Genomic DNA, 21,778 nt, shown 5'->3' with positions numbered 1-21,778 from the left:
AACTGACGTTTTTTTTAACTCTTTCTGTACTGTTAAACAATATGAGACTCTTTTGTTCTATTAATGTTCTATTTCTTAGCTGTACTGCACATACAATTCATTATCTCATAAGTTTATTTTCCCTTCAGTTTTGCTATAAGGTCAAGTTAATCAGGGTCTTATTGGGGTGCCTCCTCCACCTGCACATTTTACTCGACTTCCCCCATCCCTCAGGGGAGTTAAGTGTTGAGCACCTCTGGAACCCTCAAGCGTTTTTCTCTTGGAGGGTGACCCATAACAGATCTCAAGTCCCGAGTGAGGATGGGTTTTCCTTGCTTGCCTGTGACACTGGTTTCTGGTCTTGCAACCCACTTTGCGACTGCCTCTTTACTAGACATACATATATACATCTGGTGCAGTTAAATACTACACTATGCGGGGTTCCTGTGTTTTCTGTTTTTCTCTATCTTTTTGTCTGGAAGCGCCTTTGGACTGCATCCAGGTGTACAACGCGTACAGTTTGCTTAATGCGCAATAGATTTCTGCTGAAATGTATCGCATTTAGTCTACTGTGTGGTGTAGCAACCAATCACTATTCAGTCACCATTGTTGGTTTCCACTTACCATTGGTGGTCATTGGGGACCTTCTCTTCCACCCTCTTCTTGAGACCTCGTATTTCAGCCTCTTGGTGATTAGTGTTACCCCTGTATTCAACCCTTTAAATCAGTGGTCCTCAAACTAAGGCCCACGGGCCGAATGCAGCCCCCTGTGGCTTTTTTACTGGCCCCCTACACACAATGTATTACTTATAGATGCGGTTCTCTACATCTTTAAATATTGGTGACCCACATACAGAATAGCAGTTCTGGCACCACCCATCCACCTGGAAGCCAGAAAGCAATCATTTGCTAGCTTTTGGATTACTGGGTGGAGGGGATGACTTGTAACAAGCATAATCACATATATTTTGGTCAGTGCTGTGCAGGAATGTTATGGTTTCTTTGCGAAGGGAATATGAAGGGTTGCACTTCATATGTTTCTACAGAGAATGTGTGTGTGTATGGGTGAGATTGTGCTGCAGGCTTTGGCACGCCATGGCTCACATATGACTTGCTATGTTAGGGTTTAGATATCTGCACTGTGTTGGGGGCATACTACCTGCACATGCTGTAGTGGAATGCATACTATCTGCACATGCTGTAGTGGAATGCATACTATCTGCAATATCTAATAATCCAGCTTGTGTCATCTTCCTGCTGCTGCTCTCTTAGTGAAGCTCCATGTGGATTACAAATACTGTTTTATATATGAGCTCCAACTGCTGGCCTACTACTTAGATTAACATTGGCCAATGTTTAGTGAAATTAGCTTACAGTAAATGTTTATCTGAGTTTGATTATAACAGATTGTTTATACATTTGTCATTTACAGTGCACTTAATGATTTACTGTGATTTGGGGATTTGACATCTCTGGATTTTCTGGTGCTTCTTTGGGCCAAGCCCTTCCCAGAGTCTTTGGAGGTGTCATTCTCTATTGCATGCCTTTGCAAGCAACTGCTGGTATTCCATTACTGCCATAACTGTGAGTTCAGATGCTATGACCTATCTGTTGGAGCATATTGATAGAAGGTAAATTGTTAGTTTTATCTTTATCACTTGGTCTCCAGATCCAATAAAATTGCTTAGCATTATGCTGCTGGTTCATGTGTATCACTAGAGGTTCTGGGCGTCACCAGAGTTGGACAAGAGCAGGACCCATCTAACACCGCTACACCTACCGATGCCCTACATGAGCAACTACCACAATTATTGGTGCACCTCCTCCAGTAGGCGCCACGGAACCCCTACTTCTCCTACCCCACTCCGTTGCAATTAGATTTTCCAACATGTACAAACAAAAATAAATTGATCGGGTACATAAGGGTAACAGATGACCCACTAATTTGATCAAAATAATCAAATCGCATGTGCTGGAAAGAAATCAAGTGGAAAAATCAATACGTGTCTGGCCAGCCTTAGAATTATTTAAAAATAAGAAAGTCAATATTCATAGCAAAATAAATGACAAAGTACAGTTTTTATTTTTTTCCAGTTTACTGATGAAAAAAGAAATACCCATATATCCTCGAATATAAGTCAACCTCGTGTATAAAGTCGACTCAAATATTTGACCCTCTTAAGCTGGAATATTTGATTGACTCAAGCATAAGTCTACCCAGCAAAGTTAATAGTTGCACTTGGGGACCAGGAAGCATTAACAGCTGCACTTGGGGACCAGGAGGGATTAATGACTGCACTGCATACAGTATTGCAGCCATTAACCCCTCCTGACCCTTAAAGTGTAACTGTTGGGCATAAAATAAAAAAAATGAATTCTTTATTTTTATCTGGTAAACAATCAATAAGGATGCTAACCAGGCAATCCAAAAGTTAAAAATCACTATTACTGTTTTTGTTGATAAATGATCATTCCACAGTTTACCTGACTCTTATTTGGTATATCTGCCACACAAAGGAAGTTGCAGGGCATGCTGGGTTGTCTTTTTTTTGCTTCTTTACTTTCCCCTCAGACTTAACTAATGCAGCCTGATTGGCTGAAGCCTCTTTGCCTCCTGTTTTCCCCTCCCACACCTCTGGTCCTCTCTGATTGGCAACTATTTCTCATGCTGAGGCAATGCACTTTCTATTGCAGAGCTGGGTGGGAGTGCCTGAAGACTGGGAGGAGGGCGGGCTATGCATACACAATCAGGTAGAGGAGAGTAAGGGAGGAAATTACAACAGGATTGGCTTCAAGATAGACACAGTTAAAATGGAGAACCCTAAGAATGATTTTTTTTTTTTTACTATAAAAAAATCACTAAAATAAAAACATGGACAGTGCAATACATATGTTATGTATGTAGAGCAAGTGTTTATCTACTTACATATGTGTTTTTTTTCTGAGATAGTATGGCTGACAGCTCCTCTTTAAGTGCAGCCAATAACTCCTCCAGGCCCGTACATTACATTACGCACATTAGTGTGCTCAGTGTTGCTCGTGAGTCATGTATAAGTCGAACCCTATACTTTTATTTAGTGAGTCAGACCTAAATTTCTAGACTTATAGTCGAGTGTATATGGTAAGTACATATGCCTATATCATAATTACAATGTTAGTATATACATATAAACACCAATATAAAACAGTTTATAACAATAAAAAAATATGGCACATAGAAATCCTTTGGACTCTTTGGTCCATGTCACAGTGAGGGTCAGATGGTCACACACAATTTGTGTGCCTGAAGTGTCAAAGTCTACGCAGACTCAAAGTTTATTTCCACTGCAAAGTTTTCAGTGTAGAGTTTTCCAGACTTCTCTTTGTGCGGATTGTCCAGCTCATTTTTCGATAGATACAGCCTAAAATTAATATTGATAATCAGTATTATTGTACTTTCCCTTATAATACGAAACTGAAAAAAATCCTATGATACAGAGATAGGGACTATAGGTTTATTCTTAACCTGAATTCGTTATTAAGTCGGAACACTGTTTCACCTCTATCCCCTGTGTCTCCTATGTGCCCCCCTTTGCCTCCAGTGTCTCTTTCTCTGCCTCTAGGCCCCTTCTGTGCCTCTCTCTCTCCCTGTATGCCCCCTTCAATGTCTTTGTTCCCCCCTCTGTGCCTCTCTGTCCCCTTCTTTGCTTCTTAATCCCCCTCTGTGGCTACCTCTCCGTTTACTATGCATTAAAAGAGCTTTAATGGTACTGCTAAATTATTTGCTTTCCTCCCAAAATCATACAGATAAGCTAACTGGCTTCCCCCTAAACTGACTCTAGATTATGATGGACATGTCTATGGTAGGGATTAGATTATGAGCTGGGGGAGATGTCTGCACTATATAAATACTTATGAATATGCATTCAGTTAGCATTGGCTGCAACCAGGCAAAGCACAATAAACACCTACAATGCATGTCAAACACTTACTTGTTGTTTTCTACAAATGAAGTATTGAACCAGAAATAGAATGGACAGTCGTCGTAGCCTTTTGGTAGACCCTAAGTGATAAGAGATGAAAATTTGTAACAATGACGCTGTTAGAGAATTGTTTCTTGCAATACAGAATCCCTCATTTATTTTAAACAGCAAGAAAACTGTATATACAGAGTACGTCTTTAAAGCGAACCTCCAGACTAAAAATCTACTCAGCAGCACTGAAAAGGCTTGGTGTTTCTTTAACAGTTTCACAACATCAGAATTTTGTTTTTCTTACCAAAGCCTAATTTTTAGCTGCACAGAAGCTATGCGACGCCCCATCAAAGAAAACTGCCTGGGCATTTTTCCCCTGATGCTGTGCAAAGCATGATGGGATTTCTAATGTTGTTGCTCTCGTTGCCTAGCAGCTGGAAGGGGTGATCAGGACACAGGACAGTTGGAACTGTTTCTCATGCTCCCTGTCACCTCCTTTCACCCAAAAAGATGGCTGCCCCATGAAATCCCAAACATTTCCTGTTTTTTTAAAACAGGGTGGGTAAGAGATTATATCAACTATCTATTTTAAATAACATAACTAATTTAACTAAATGTCAGTATGTTTGTTTAGGCTGAAGTGCCTCTTTAAATACATTAAAAGAGACCATAATTCTGAGGGTGTAGTGGAACATTTTGCTTATGTTTCATGAAGGCCACAAAGCAGCTTATCTGCTAGGTGCCCAGACACCCAGGCATTTTAGGCTGGCAAATATGTAAACAAACCAAGCGGGAACACATAACATTGTTTCGTGGTATGACGGAAGGAAGTTCCATATAGGGTTAGCCACATTTACGGCAGCGCAGTGTCTTTTCAACCACATGACCAAAGGAGCCAATAGCAAGGTCCTATGAGGTGATGTGTTGTTGGGACACACCCACCGGGGGTGACATTGCTAATGAATGCTTGGGAAGCTGGTATATAACAGCTTACCTAGTTTCAGGGGGTTACGTCTACTCCTTTAGTGCATCTTCTTTTTACTTAGCTCCACTTCATTTATGCTGTAGTTTCTCTTAGTGTAACATTTAGAGTATTCTTAAGATAAACATGAGTTATTCACTAGGACTATCTCATGAATGCAATGCAATGCACTGCCAATACCTGAACTGATCTTCATATTCTCGCTTTCCTTTGCTGAGGTGATGAAGATTGCTGATGTACACACCTGTATACCTGTACTTGCCAACGTTTCTGTCAGACTGAGGAGTGTTAAGCCGTTAATTGCAGCCATTCGGGCTGCTGGTGCTGAAGAACGGTGTGGTAACCAATAATGAATTCTTTACAAAGTAAAGAAAGATGTATCGAGATGTTAAATCCAGTTTATGTACTCATTGTATTAAGTGTACAATGTGACATGCCCAACTAGGTTCAGAACTGCTGACAAAGAGGAACTCCAGTGAAAATAATGTAATAAAAAAGTGCTTCATTTTTACAATAATTATGTATAAATGATTTAGTCAATGTTTGCCCATTGTAAAATATTTTAAATCACTGATTTATATTATGACATTTATCACATGGTGACATTTTTACTGCTGGCAGGTGATGTAGCTGCTGCTTGCTGTTTTGGCAGTTGGAAACAGCTGTAAACAGCTATTTCCCACAATGCAGCAAGGTTCACAGACAGGAAACTGCCAAGAGTACGTACTCGGAATTTCTTTGTGGGAGGGGTTTCACCACAATATCAGTCATACAGCTCCCCCTGATGGTCTGTTTGTGAAAAAGAATAGATTTCTCATGTAAAAGGGGGTATCAGCTACTGATTGGGATAAAGTTCAATTCTTGGTCGGAGTTTCTCTTAAAAATTGTGCCGAAGGAGGCCAGGCTTGCGTCAGCTAACCCGCCCCCAGCACTCAGGACTTCCAGTCCGGTTGGTAGGAGATGGCCCTTTGGGTAGATTAAAATGTGAAATAACTTTTTTTTTTCTTGTGAACTGGTCTAATAGCCCAAGAGACTCTGTACCATTTCACAAGTGGTCACAAGCTCAGGTCCCACTACAACGGACCCAAGCAGGAGCATTATACTGCTGTCCCACTCCATGTGGCCTACTACAAGATTCTCTGCAATTGTGCAGCAGAGGATAAATGTCCTCAAAGCACCTGTCTAGAAAAATCCTTCCTACTGGGATGGTCTGTGAAAAAGTGGACCCATTAAAATGGATTGGTGTGAATAGGCCCACGGGAAATCATTTCCAGCTTCATCCCATCCATATTTTTCTGATGCTGGTTCATTGTAGAGCAGACCCAGTGCAAACTGAGCCACAGACATTTTTATACTAATTAGTTGGGTTTAGTGTGCAGGCCCACTGATCTCTCTGTGCTAGTGGACCGATGTGAGAGCGGGCTTCAGTACAGCCTAGTGCTTCACCCACTGTGCTATGTTGCTGCTATCAGGCCAGAATCCAGGCGAACTTTTTAAAAATGTGATCCTACATACTTGACATTGGCCTCAATTCACTAAGTAGTTTAAACTAGTCTACTGATGGTTTGGTGTAAATCAGTTTCATCAATAGGGAATTCACCAATAATTACCAAATGTTTTAGACCTGTTTTTAGACCTGCTCTAAACATTCGGTAATTAGGTCAGTAAAGCAGGGGAAATGATCAAAAGAGTAGCTATGACTGACATCCTTCTCCTCTGATGAGCTCTCCTCTGCATACAATTAAACTCCTGCATGATTCATTCAAAAGGTTCCATCCTCACATCTAAAATACCTCAGAGAATTACTTTACGGACAGAAATCAGCTGGTCTAATCTCTGCCAGAAAAAGTGGGTGTGGCTACTCCTTGTTTGCCTTTGTGAATTGCATCTTTTGATCATTTCCCCTGCTTTACCTACCTAATTACCGGAAATTTTAGACCAGGTCTATAACATTACAGCAAACCATCAGTAGACTAATGCTGGATACACACTATGCGTTTCCGCGTGCGACGCGGCCGTCGATACGCGTCGATTCGATTATTTCCAAACATTTCCGAACGAATTTCGATGATTTTTAGGTCGAATGCCATGTAAAGTATGGCAAATCGACCTAATGATACATCGAAGCTTGAATCGGACATGTCGGAAATAATCGAATCGACGCGTATCGACGGCCGCGTCGCACGCGGAAACGCATAGTGTGTATCCAGCATAAAAACCATCAGTAGACTAGTCTAAACTGCTTAGTGAATTGAGGTCATTGTCTCTTATCATTCACGCGCATGTGGGAGACAATTAAGGATAGTGATGGGAAGATATTGTCTAAGTGATGCAAATGGGTTCTGTGAAAAAGTTAAATCAATGGAGGCTCCACTTCTGATATAAGGCCACTTTTCTATGGGTAGCTAAACAGCCCTAGCTATGCCTCTGCACTGCTCTCCCCCCCCCCCCCCTCCCATCATGAGGCTAGCTCAGGCATGGGTAAACTTGGCCCTCCAGCTGTTACGGAACTACAAATCCCACAATGCATTTGGGAGTCATGACTGTGGCTGTCAGACTCCTGCAATGCATTGTGGGACTTGAAGTTCCTTAATAGCTGGAGGGCCAAGTTTGCTCATGCCTGGGCTAGCTTCTACTCAACCCCCAGCCACCAATCAGGACAATTGTTCTGAATGAGATAGCAGGATATGCTTCCTCCATACTGGCTTTAGAATAAGAAACTACTGCTAGGTCCCCCCTCTTCCCCCAGCAGGATGATGAAGCAAGTTAATGAAAAAAATGCTGTTTATACTGTCTTGGTAGGTACATTGCACGGTGTGATGTAAACTGACATTATGTGACGCCGAGTGACTACTGAGAGTGGAGAATCCTCTGCCCTAGTGATAGGAAAGAATCACAGCAAAATAAACATTCCAATAACAACCAGAATCCTTTGCACATGGATCAACTCTTTCTTTAAAAAGTTCTCCATTGTGCAGAGACTCACTTAGTCACTAATTGAAGGCTTAAAGTGTACTCGAGGTGATATGTGACATTATGAGATAAACATGTGTATGTACAGTACAAAACTTGCTAATAACCAGGCTGCTTTACTTGTTTTATTTTGCTGCCTGAAAGAGTTAATTTTTGGGCATGCAAGTTACAGTTTCCATCTTGTTGGTACTTTGTCGGGTATATAGTAAACATCACTGATAATCAAATTACAGCCATTAAAGTTGACCTGACAGAATGCAACTTCTGAGTGCAAGGAGAGATAAAATACATGAATGTGTGACCTTATTCTAACTCTGGGACACTTAATAGGCTGCCACTGAGTAGAGACAGTAAAACATTCAACCAACTTTGTAAATATTTAAATGTAAAAGAAAACCATGAGATATCATAAAAAGTCATTTTTAGGAGTAGGAGGATAAATATAATTGTTTACATAATTGTTTATCTCATCGGTTTATTTTCACCTTGGGTTCACTTTAAGCGTTAGAGATGATCCATGGATTGCAAATGCTTCCAGCTTGATGCACATTTTGTTGCAATTTATGTGCATATTGAAACTGGACCAATCCATTTTGGCAACAACTGCATTGGATTGGTATCATTTTATCGGCATACAAACTGCAACAGAAGTTTCATCAAGTTCGAAAACTTTGCATCTTGCTGATCATTTGTAATACCGTAGGAATTCTTTTCTCTTATCAAAAGAAAGGTGCTGGAATCCATTGTTTTTTGCCATAGTGTATGTACTGTATAACTGTTATAAACCAGATTTTTACATGTTGCTCTATGAGTTGATGAAAGCTGATTTCTGATTGGATGACTGTCCCGTCATGCAGTTACCACATTTCTTTTTAATACAACCATTGGCATTCTTTCTCTTTAAATTTGCACTCTCTGCAGTATGAAGATGGAAAGCTTATAGCCTGAACTGGGACCAAATCCAGACAAACGGAATCAGGGCACCACCAAATACAAACTGACCCCACTACGGCATGAACTGCTTCCAGCAAGGGTTTGATACTTATTGATTGGCTTTTGTAGGCTCCACCCACTTTTCTGAACATTAATCCCAGTTACCCAGTGACCAACTTTGCAAACTTTGAGAACCCTGCCATAAACAGTGTAAGAATGGCTGCAGTTGACATTTTCCCAGTGAAATTTGTATTTGTCTCCGCCCACTGATGACCTGGCGTTGCCCGGGTATGTATTTGGCTGGTGTTGGCTGCGCCTACTTTTTCTAACCCTAACACACAATTACTCAATTACCCAATGACCAGGAGCGCCGCCAGCATACAGGCGAGCCACGCCCCCGCTTGGGGCCTCACACAAAGGGGGGCCTCGCTCTGCTGCTGGCGGCTGGCAGCGGGGCAGCAGGAGGGTGTGCGCAGTGGCGGGGGGAGCAGACAGAGCAAAGTTTCAACTCACCTGCCTCGATCCTGCACACAGCCTCTATCTTCATCCTGTCCCGGCGTGCGGCATCTGTCGCTATTTTAACAGTGCCCCCTGTGATGACGTAACTGCATGGGATCACAGGGGGAGCTCTTGCCGATGCAACAGATACCGGGACAGGAAGAAGATAGAGGCTGCGTGCAGGATCGAGGCAGGAGAGTTGAAACTTCGCTTTGCCCGCTCTCCTCGCCCTTATTGCTGGAGACACCTACCTATCTAACCTATATTAGGGGCATCTACCTATCTAACCTATACTGGGGGCACCTACCTATCTAACCTTTACTGGGGGCATCTAGCTATCTAACCTATACTGAGGAGTACCTACCTATCTAACCTATACTGGGGGCACCTACCTATCTAACCTATACTGGGGGCCCCTACCTATCTAACCTATACTGGGGGCATCTACCTATCTAACCTCAAGTTATGGACTGCTTGGGGCCACCAAAACCTTAGCTGCACCCCTGCCAATGACCAAGTTTGTGAGTGAAATGAAACAAATCTGATTGGCTGTGGCTTCACCCCCTTTTCTGAATGTGAACCCCAGTCACCCAATTACCAACTGTACCAGGTTTGAGACTTGTGCCATTAACAGAACAAGACTGGCAACAATTAAATATTCTCCTTGAAAATCAATAGGTGAATTTTGATTGGCTTTTGTAGGCTCCACCCACTTTTGTAGGCTCCATCCACTTTTCTGAATATTAATCCCAGTCACCCAGTGACCAACTGTGCAAAGTTTGAGAACCCTACCATTAACAGTGTAAGAATGGCTGCAGTTTACATTTTCCCAGTGAAATTTGTATTTGTCTCCACCTACTTTTTGGTTATGGGAATAAAAAGTATCCTATATGTTACTCCAGGTAATGTACTATGTGTGTGCCAAATTTCATTCAAATCCGTTCAGTCATTGTTGCGTGACTGGGTAACAAACATTCAAACTTTTGCATTTATAATATTAGTGAGATTATTATTATTATAAACGATATACACAATACATACATAGACATATGCCTATGGTAGAGATAAGATTGTGAGCCCCTCTGAAGGACAGTTAAATGACAAGATAATATACTCTGTACAGCGCTATGGAACATGTCGGCGCTGCATGAATACTAAAGAATAATAACACTTTATAGTAATTGGGAAAGGCCTCCCTGAAACTAGTCTGGGGACAATTATACAGTCTGGCTTTCCTTTATGTCAGTTTTACACTTTAGATGACAGCATGATTAATACAGCATTCATCATAGCACCGATCAATGTATAACTACTTACGGCACTAGATTCAAATCTGATCTTAATGTCTCCACTGATAACCGGACAAGCTTCCAAACTAATCACTACTGAATTGTTCCCAGCATCATAGAACAACTGCATGAAAAAAATGTGAAGGTTTGTTAAACATGCACATAGCATACGATACAATTAGCAATATCCGATGAGGCTACAGAAGTTAGGTCTCTTTCATATGGGCAGCTGAAGGCAATTAATTCACCACCTGTCAGCTGATCTCTCCCAAGGGAGTTGCTAGCACTTGGTACCGGCATTGAACAGGCAGCCCCCCATGGAGTCACATCCGAGCACAGCCACAGCTGCACACAGGCGCAATATTTTGCCTCTGGGTAAAACGCTGACACATGTGAGGTTAAGACCACTGCCATTCTGCTGCATTTAAATAGCACCCGAATGGTGGTCATGGGCGGCAGATGGGACACTAAACTGCCTGAGAAGCATGTCTGAAAGAAGCCTTAAAGTGACCATGAATGGAGGCTGCCATATTGAATTCCTTTTAAACCATGCAAAAAGTTGTTTGTCCTACTTGCCATTTTGGCTTCTGCAATGCTTGAATCATTCTCCTGAAGCAAGCATGTGGCTAATGTAGTCAAACTTTAGTTAAGGCACCAAGGGATCCTAAGGGGTGCCCTAACATATGTATATTTATTCAAACCCAAAAATACAAATATTAGGACCATGGCCCATATGCAATTAACTTTTTATCCTAGGCGATAATTTTCCTATTCTCGTTAAAATACCTTTTAAGTATTTTACTATTGATAAAGTTGTTAAAAACGTACTATTAAAATTATTTGGGGAATTTTCTTGCTTGCTGGTGGTTTTAAAAGCATTTTATGACAAGGTGTGAAAATATCGTCCATGAGAAAACTCAGGAGAAAAAGGTAATTGCATATGGGCCCATGTGTCTTACCAAACTAATAAAAGGTATTCAACTGTTTTACGATATTGATTTTAAAAAATATCACAAAAAGACAACATCAGGAAGTCTGTAATCAGGATGATACCATATATTGGCTAACTTAGAGGTTAAAAAAACCAAAGTATGCTTTCGGTTTATAAGCCTTTGTTAGCCTGATGGCTAATATGGTACAACACTCTACTGCTTGTAAAAAAAAAACATCAAAAAGAACACAGTATCTCCACCTAAAAGGCCATTATACATTTTAATTTAAAGGACTTAAGAGGTGAAATTTGTAAAAAAAAACTTCAGTACCTGCGTTTATTCTGTATTCACGGAGGACGCCATCCGCGCCCTCCGTTTAAAGAGACTCTAACAAAATGTTGAGCCTTATTTTTCTATCCTACTCCTATACCTGTTATAATGTGCTCTGTCTTACTGCAGCTTTTCCTAGTTGCAGAGTGGCTGTATTATCTATGTTGTATGATCTAATCTTCTCTCCTCTGTCGGCTCTGTCCGGCCCAGGCACTCAGGCTGGAATGTGCTGTGCTGCTTGTGATTGGATAGATGCTATACACACCCTCTCCAGGCCCCCTGCACACTTTATATGACTCACACGCTGAGCTACTCTCAGCCTATCACGTGCTATGTCTTTTGTTTGTAAACACTGCATAAAAATGGCAATTACAAGCCAAGATTGCAGCAGGGAGTGGCTGTAATAGTACAGAGGGGCCCAGGAGAACATAATGAATAGAATGGTATGCTTTTTATTGTAAGAATTTTAGAGTACATATTCGCTTTAATTCCGCCGAGTGCCACGCTCTGTGCCAGACCTGCGTTTATTCTGAGTGCGGCTGCGCAGCTCTAGGGCCTCCCCCTCCGATCCATGCACAGGAGACAGCCTGTAGCGAGGACGCGGCGGGAGGAGCCCTAGAGCTGCGCAGCCGCACTCGCGTCTATGCGCAGCCATGGCAAGCTCCGGCGGCAATTTTACCTGTGGAATGAGAGCCCTACCCGGGCGGTGGGCCGGGAGCCGACCGGGGTCTGACACAGAGCGGGGGACCCGGCGGAAGTAAACGAAGGGCATGGAGGGCGTCCTCTGTGGTTACAGAATAAACACAGGTACTGAACTTTTTTTTTCAAATTTCACCTCGTAATAATAATAATGTAATGATTGTTGAAAATTGATTTGGAAAAGCCATTCTTTAATGGAGTGGCCAGGAGCATTAAAGGAAAGTTGAAGTGAGAAGAATATAGAGGCTGCCATATTTATTTCCTTTTAAACAATACCAGTTGCCTGGCAGCCCTGCTGATCTATTTGGCTGCAGTAATGTCTGAATAACACTAGAAACAAGTATGCAGCTAATCTTGTCATGTCTGACAATAATGTCAGAAACACCTGATCTGCTGCATGCTTGTTCAGGGTCTATAGCTAAAGGTATCAGCAGAGGATCAGCAGGACAGCCAGGCAACTAGTGTTGCCTAAAAGGAAATAAATATATGGAGGAAAGAAGGCAGGCTGGCACTTGCAAGGTTCCAAAGCGTAAAAGCAGCTTTATTCCATCCGGCTGACAAACTTCAAATATGCATATCATTAGTTTCATACATAAAACGTTTCCTACCCTTCTGTAGATGGCTTTGGGGCGCGGTGGGGGCGGTGGGGTCGCCTAACGACCGTTTCGCTCCTTGAGCGTCTTCAGAGGCTGCTGCGCACGCCCGGACGCAGAACTGCGGCTACATTTAATGGGGAATTCCTCCCTATGGGCGTCTCTCGCTGGACTCCGTCGCCTGCTCCACTTCCGGCGGATGCGACGTCGCATAAAAATATCTGGACCACCTCCTGAGGCCGCTACTCGCGTTTGTACCGTCATATTTACAAGACACACTGGATGTGTTGAAGTTCGTCGAAAACTCGTCGTGGAACATGGGCGATGCGATCGCCACCATAGATGTAGTTAATCTCTACAATAGAATCCCCCACGCCGATGGAGTTGCGGCGGCTAAGTACTTCCTACAAAAAGCAAATAAAGACTCGAGGACTATAGACTATATATGTGAATGCCTCACCTTTGTCCTAACCCACAATGCTTTTGTGTATGATGGCCAGTGATACTGGCAGGTGTCGGGCACGGCCATGGGGACATCGGTGTCATGCACATACGCAAATTTATTTTTGGCATGGTGGGAGGAGAAATATGTGTATGGCCCGGATGTACCCCATGGCCACGGCCTCAAGAGGTGGTCCAGATTTGTAGATGACGTCCGGGTGGTCTGGAACGGGACTGTGAATACTTTTGAAGAATTTTTTGAATACCTAAATAAAGATAATATCTGTCTTACTTCAGTTGTCCTCTAAGTGGAGGGAGGATGGTGGTTGGGGCAGAGCACCAGTATTCAACAGACAGCTTCATTATATTTGCACTGCAATAAACAATACACAGCTACTACTAGCAGTGGTGTGAATAGTATTAGATCACATCTCTGTGTTCTGAGTTCTTACTAAATATCAAGAGGTGCAAGGTGGCAAGCAGGATTGCTCGTATGCACCGTATTGCGGATTCAAATGATTTCAATCACGGCTCCACCCACTTCTGGATTGCAGTGATCGTGGTTACGGATAGAATCGGAGTTCCGAATTTGAATGCAATTGCGAATCATAATTACGCATTACATCCGTAATCATGAGTTGGAATATGTGAATACTTTAACGGTTGACAGCAAAACCCCCATACGCAGGGGCGTAGCAATAGGGGTTGCAGAGGTTACGATCGCATCGGGGCCCTTGGGCCAGAGGGACCCCGAAGGGCCCTAATTCAACTACAGTATTAGCTATCTATTGGTCCTATGCTCATAATAGTCACTTCTATAGATACTTTGAATAGTGGTAATCAGTAACAGACTGTTCCCCATTCCCTTTTTGCACCTCTGACATTGTAGTTGCCATTGGCAGGTTTTGGTGCGCCGTATCAATTGTTATGTATAGAGTGCTTGGGGGGCCCTATTGTAAAACTTGCATCGGGGCCCACAGCTCCTTAGCTACACCACTGCCCCTACGTGCTAGAAACACCAAATTTTCAGGGTATGTTAAGAAGAACATTGGTAACAAGAGGAAAAACAATTACAAAAGACCTTATAGTTTTTGAGGAAATTGATTTTAAAGTTAGCAGGAAAAAAAGTAAAGTGTAGCAAAGCCACTGTGCTAAAATGATAGATATTGTACTATAAACATGTATATAAATGTTTGCTGTTTTTTATGCTCAGAGTGTTGGAAATCTTAAAAAAGATCTTATTGTTTTTGAGAAAACTGATTTTAAAGTTATAGTGCAGAATGTGGGAAATGTTTCCGATGCCGCCGACTTTAGAAGTTAATAGCAAAGCCCCTTTATGTGCTAGAAACACCAGATTTGCAGGGTATGTTAGGAAGAACACGGGGAACGAGAGAAAAAAAATCAAAAAGACCTTCTAGATTTTGAGAAAATCGATTTTAAAGTTAGAGGGGAAAAAAGTATAGCAAAGTCACCGCTAAAATGACAGATAATGTCCCCTGAACATGTATATAAATGTATTTGTATGTTCAGAATGTAGGAAATTTAAAGAAAAGTGACGCGGGGTCCCCCCTCCCGAGCCTTTTTAAATTTGGTGTTTCTAGCACGTACAGTGGGATGCGAAAGTTTGGGCAACCTTGTTAATTGTTATAATTTTCCTGTATAAATCGTTGGTTGTTACGATAAAAAAATATCAGTTAAATATATCATATAGGAGACACACATAGTGATATTTGAGAAGTGAAATTAAGTTTATTGGCTTTACAGAAAGTGTGCAATAATTGTTTAAAGGGACTCCGAGCAGTGCAGAAACTATAGAAAGATGCATATCATTTTAAAGCTCTCTTTCTCCTCTTTCCAATGATATATAAACCACCACCCTACGTCTTTTAGTTTTCGTTATTTTCGCGATTGAAATTGCCGCGGCCGCGATTTCGATCGCGAAAATAGAGAAAACTAAAAGGTGTAGGGCAACGATTTAGGTGTCGTCAGAAAGAGGAGAAAGAGAGCTTTAAAATGATATCCATCAAGCCATAGTTATATTGTATTACACAGGACGACACTTTCCCCAGTGTCAGCAGCTCCATTCTGCTGAATGCAGCTGCTGACTTTGACAAAAAGTCGCCCTGTGTAATACAATATAACTATGGAAAGATGGATATCATTTTAAAGCTCTCTTTCTCCTCTTTCTGACGACACCTAAATCGTTGCCCTACGCCTTTTAGTTTTCTCTATTTTCGCGATCGAAATTGCGGCTGCGGCAATTTTAATCGCGAAAATAGCGGAAACTAAAAGGCGTAGGGTGGCGGTTTATATATCATTGGAAAGAGGAGAAAGAGAGCTTTAAAATGATGTGCATCTTTCCATAGTTTCTGCACTGCTCGGAGTCCCTTTAAACAAAATTAGGCAGGTGCAAAGAAGAAATTAAATCAATATTTAGTAGATCCTACTTTTTCAATAAAATACAGCCTCTAAACGCTTCCTGTAGGTTCCAATGAGAGTCTGGATACTGGTTGAAGGTATTTTGGACCATTCCTCTTTACAAAACATCTCTAGTTCATTCAGGTTTGATGGCTTCCGAGCATGGACAGATCTCTTTAACTCACACCACATATTTTCAATTATATTCAGGTCTGGGGATTGAGATGGCCATTCCAGAACGTTCTACTTGTTCCTCTGCATGAAAGCCTTAGTGGATTTTGAGCCGTGTTTAGAGTCATTGTGTTGTTGAAAGATCCAGGCCCGGCGCAGCTTCAGCTTTGTCACTATTTCCTGGACATTGGTCCCTCAACTTTGACAAGATTCCCAGTCCCTGCACTGGCCACACAGCCCCACAGCATGATGAAACCACCACCATATTTTACTGTAGGTAGCAGGTGTTTTTCTTGAAATGCTGTGTTGTTTTTCTCCATGCATAACACCCCTTGTTATGCCCAAATAACTAAATTTTTAGTTTCATCAGTCCACAGCACCTTATTCCAAAATGAAGCTGGCTAGACCAAATGTGCTTTAGCATACCTCAAGCTGCTCTGTTTGTGCTGTGGGCGGAGAAAAGCCTTTCTCTGCATACAGCATCTTCTTGTGTAAAGTGCGCTGAATAGTTGAACGATGCACAATGACTCCATCTGCAGCAAAATGATGTTGTAGGCCTTTGGTTCTGGGCTGTGGGTTGACTCTGACTGTTCTCACCATTTGTTGCTTCTGTTTATCCAAGATTTTTCTTGGTCTGTCACTTCGAGCCTTAACTTGAACTGAACCTGTCGTCTTTCCTCAATATGTTCCTAACTGTGGAAAGAGACAGCTGAAATCTCTGAGACAGCTTTCTGTATCCTTCCCCTAAACCATGATGGTGAACAATCTTGAGACCCCCATATTGCTACTCTTCAGATAAATTTAAAAGAGGAGGGAAACTTACAATTGATCCCCTTAAATACTATTTCTTATAATTGGATTCATCTGTGTATGTAGGTCAGGAGTTACTGAGCTTACCAAGCCAATTTGAGTTCCAATAATTAGTTCTAAAGGTTTTAGAATTAATAAAATGACAACAGTGCCCAAATTTATGCACCTGCCTAATTTTACTTAAACAATTATTGCACACTTTCTGTAAGTCCAATAAACTTCATTTCACTTCTCAAATATCACTGTGTGTGTTTCCTATATGATATATTTAACTGACATTTTTTATCATAACAACCAACAATTTATACAGGAAAAACATGACAATTAACAAGGTTGCCCAAACTTTCCCATCCCACTGTACGGGGGCTTTGTGATGAAGTAATCACAGATTACGACTCGTGATTACGGCCGTAAACCGGGATTATGGGTCGAATGCGTATGAAATTACAGATGCATTCGAAACCGCAATCCGTGATCGTAGCTGATCACGGATTCCGATTTCGAGCCCATGATTGCGCGAATCAGCCCGTAATCACGGGTTACCCGTGATCAGATCACAAGGTCGTGATGAGCACCACTGGTGGCAAGCAGGCGAATTACCAATATCAGGTTGATATTGATGGTTTACCTGATCTAATATTGTATTGAGAACATAGTTATTAGCATTACTATTTAAAGGACCACTATCACAAAACATTATAAAATATAAAATACATTCATATAAGATGTACATTTGGGCCAAAGTAAAAGGCTCTATATACAGTATGTTCCTATGTCTCATTTACAGTAGGCAGTAGAAATCTGACAATTCTGACAGATTTTGGACTATTCCATCTGTGCATGGGAGATTCTCAAGGTTTTCTCTATTTTCAAAAAAACTTAATGAACAGCAGTTGCCGCCAAAATAGTGTGTAACCCAGGAGGATGGCTGACATGTTTATATAGATCCTTTTTCTAAAGGAGGATAGTATGCAGAATGATATTACCTACCTATCCTGTACCCAAAAGGCTGACAGTGTGGCACCATCTACAGCGGTCCACAAATATGTAAAATCAGGAAACTCTCCTCTCCTGCTCTCTTGATATTCCTGTTATGGATGTGGCTACAGACCTCGGCATACGCTACCTTGCAGTTCTCTTGTGTTTCACAAACACACTGGAATACAACTTGTTTCTTCATGATTATCTGGACGCTTATGTCACTTCCATTGCTTTTTCCTACTCCTGTAGAGACAAAAAATACTGCATTAGATGGTAGTTGTCCAATAGCACACATCCCATATCACACTGATACGTGAAGAGATCTAGCGTAACTAGTGCAAATCACAGTTCTAGTGAGAAAAGCGTAGTCAGAGTTAGACCGGGGCCAACCACGAGAGCAGATGACTGAAGTACAGAAGGGCTAGGCAAAATCGTAGTCAAAATAACAGGCAGGGTCATACACATTAGTCAGATGTCAGTCGTATTGGAAGGATCAAACAGTAGCGAAGTCAGAGACCTGCCGAGTCATACACAGATATCAGATGGCAGTGGTACAGAGGGATTAAGCAGAAACGAGGTCAAGAGGCAGGCAAGGGTCGGTACACAGAATAATATACAATATTACAATATATAATATTACAAGTAATATAATACTACAGATAATAATACTGACTGACTAGAGTACATATATATCGTGCTGATGCGCAATATATGAAATGTAGCTCTCAATATCTCACTAGCTAAGGGCCAAGAACTAGCAAACTGATTAGTATCAAGGCCAGTGAGCAAGTGAATGCTCTGGCCTTAAGTACTCAAAAGACAAGCCATAAGCCCACCCCCAGAATTGACAGCACCTCCTGCAAAGGGTGTCAGCTGATGACATCACAGCTGACACCTCATCAGACACGCCACCTTATCCTATAAGGTCCGTCCTGCCCCATGTGCATCCGTCTGGACGTACTGTGCATGTGCGTGCGCTGATCCACTGCCGCAGGGGTGCCGGGGATGCTGCCGAAGGATGTCAGCGCGGAAGCTCCACCACGCGCACAAAAACCACCGGAGATGCCGTGGGAACCGCTGTTGGAAGGTAAGATTGTTACATCCCAACTCGCCTTCCTTTGGAGGGGCAGTCTGCATTCCAAAGGTGCCCATACCTCCTAGGTTCTCAACATGTGGTACACGTACCCCAGGGTTACTTCTGATGGTTCCAGGGGGTACTCAAGCTTGATATACTTGACCAAGAATAACAAATTTAGAGTTTTAGAAAATAACTCTTATTTTAAAAACACCAAATTAGTGTTTTAAGTTATTAAAAGCAATAGTAAATGCTTGGAAATTGTTCAGAACCAATTATCATGTACTACGATTAAATATATATTTGTCAAGGGGGATTTGTTATAATGTTTACTATGTTAGGGGGTACTTGTTGAGTATGGGGGTTTAAAAGGGGTACATAGCAATAAAATGTTGAGAAACGCTACCTTAGACGATGTATGGGCAGATCGACCAAGAGACAGATTTCTCTCGGATCAAATCTGATCGGAGAGAGATCGGTTGCCTGCCCATACACCACAGGCCGATTCCCGATCAATTTCATGCTGAAATTGATCTGGAGATGGCCTTGTGACGCTGCTTACGCCGCCCCGCCGGCCTGGTGCTGTCCGCCATGATGTTTCATGTTCCTTCCCGGTGCCCAGTCCACTATAAATTACCTGTCCGTGACCGCCGCTGCCTCTCGGCGCCCATACATGCTCCCCACGTGGTTGACATCATACACGCACTTGCATGTACACATGGGGCGAGTGTATGGGCAACACCCGGAGCCAGCCCAGAGTCAGCAGCGGGCACGGAGAGGTAATGTACAGTGCACTGGGCACCGGGGAAGGGGGGACGGGACATGAAACATCAGGGGAAACAGCTCCAGGCTGATGTATTGCCACCTTTACACACATATGATTACTGTTGTCATACACAATCCTTTGGGCGACAGCTAGTGGCAGAGGTTATACAGACACATTGCTAGCCTACAGACTATCAACGTGTTCTGTGACTATGGAAGGGGACAGAGGAATGATGAGCAGTGCACAACGGAGTGGGGTAAGGGGTGAAAATAACAGTGTGGGGGATCAATGGGGAGGTTGGGGGCTGGGGTACACACACTAGATTCTGGGCAGAGGTGGTCTTTAGCAGCCGCCTCGGCTAAGCTTGATCTAGTGTGTATATAAACCTAGATAAGTTCTGATTTATTGTTGCCATGCACTGCTAAATGAAATGAAATTACCTTGGATAGAATGTATTCGAATACTCCGGATTTTGAGATTTTGTTGGGGAGGCATCTGTAACTTGTACTTGTTCTTCAGAATTTCGTAGTAGCCCACATACCTACTCTGTAAGCAAGCACAAACATAAAAACACTACTACACACTATTCGGTACTGGAAAAATGTGTCAATGAGAGGATGTTCTTTGTAAAAAAAAAATGCACAAAATGCAGTACTTTATCAGCAGGGACCTATTTATATTACCCTTGGCCCACTAAAAAAGTCCTGGAGGACTTCTGATTTTATATCTAGTATCTTGTGGAAACACTCTTACAAGCCCCACCCCCAGAGCCATATCAATGCATATCTTACACAGATATAGACCAAAAGAGCCTGAAAATGTAAAACTACCGTATATGTGTGCTAAAAGCAGCAGTTCTGGACTTATGGTTAGCTAACAACAGCATAAATTAATGGCATAATTAAGAGATTTACAAAGTGTAAAACCAGCCTAAAAGGGATTTTTTTTCAAGCTGTTGTTCTGTGTTTCTGCTTGTAAGTCTTTGTGGACAAGGTAAGAGATACCAATGTGTAGTATGTCTGAGTGGCACCCTTATTCCAGTGGATATGGCGCAGGAATCAAAAATAGAAGCTGAACTACATGCTTGCTTTTATTTCAAAAAGAAAATTTCAGGACGTTTTGACAGATTCTCCTCACTGAATTCCAGACTGGCCTCTCCCTTGTAACTGTTCACAGAAGACAGACGAACCTGTGATGGTGTTTCCACGCCTTGAAACTTGGTGCTGACAGATGTGTCCGTCCTGCGTTCACCAAAATAGTCCAGACTTTCCTAAATATAATGAAAAGAAGACAACTGTCATACACAGAATGGTCAGGCTTAAGGTGGCCACTAATGATCCAATCTTTTTCATCCAATTTTACCAAATCTATGTAGTATAAAGGTAAATTGAGTGAATATAATAAATGGATAATTTAGGCATTTCCCTTATATTCCATAGAAATGGTAAGATTGGATGAAAAAATTGGATGATTAGTGGCCACCATTAGGGAAATGCTCTCAAACAGGTCACAAACCAACTTCCCTTTTGTTATCACAGTCATCAGCAATGTACACAGAAAATGAACACGGTAAGACTTGATTTGATTATGTCCTTGTATCCATATCTCATCCACATCACTACGATACTCTCCATTTAATTCAATGCAGCCTCTCAGTTAACAGCATTGCTAGTGAATGTACTGTAAGCTGGATCCAGGGGCGTACCTAGAGGGGAGCAGCCCCTGCCATTGTGGGGGAGGGGGGTAGAGATGTGGGAGGCACTAACTACTAACCTTCCCTTCCTCCAATACCGGGGACTATACTTTAGATCAGGTGTTTTTGTGGCTACAGTTGTTATGGGAGTGAAGATCATGAAGGCCACACTTGTTTTATGACCCCTGTGAGATGAGCCCAAGGCTGTGAATGGCACCAAGGGGAGGCAAGAAAAGGGGTGTGAACAATGGGGTGGGGCATC

The 21,778-nt window shown here is 42.1% G+C and overlaps 1 protein-coding gene across 2 annotated transcripts in view; it reads right to left on the bottom strand.

The window, feature by feature from the left end:
• Positions 1–2,039: 2,039 nt before the first annotated feature.
• LOC137543984 (phosphatidylinositol 3,4,5-trisphosphate 3-phosphatase TPTE2-like) overlaps positions 2,040–21,778 on the bottom strand; it is an 86,573-nt gene continuing 66,834 nt past the window's right edge. For both annotated transcript variants that reach the window (XM_068265040.1, XM_068265039.1), the window contains exons 14-19: positions 21,013–21,093; positions 20,264–20,369; positions 18,128–18,225; positions 10,636–10,731; positions 3,951–4,021; positions 2,040–3,380 (exon numbers count right to left, since the gene is read on the bottom strand). In XM_068265040.1, coding sequence (XP_068121141.1) covers positions 3,278–3,380; positions 3,951–4,021; positions 10,636–10,731; positions 18,128–18,225; positions 20,264–20,369; positions 21,013–21,093 — 555 coding nt within the window. In that variant the 3' untranslated portion in view covers positions 2,040–3,277. The remainder of the gene's footprint in view (positions 3,381–3,950; positions 4,022–10,635; positions 10,732–18,127; positions 18,226–20,263; positions 20,370–21,012; positions 21,094–21,778) is intronic.

The sequence above is a fragment of the Hyperolius riggenbachi genome, chromosome 2 (genome assembly GCF_040937935.1).
Source record: "Hyperolius riggenbachi isolate aHypRig1 chromosome 2, aHypRig1.pri, whole genome shotgun sequence".
NCBI classification, from domain to species: Eukaryota; Metazoa; Chordata; class Amphibia; order Anura; family Hyperoliidae; genus Hyperolius; species Hyperolius riggenbachi.
This window is presented reverse-complemented; position numbering and strand designations above follow the sequence as displayed.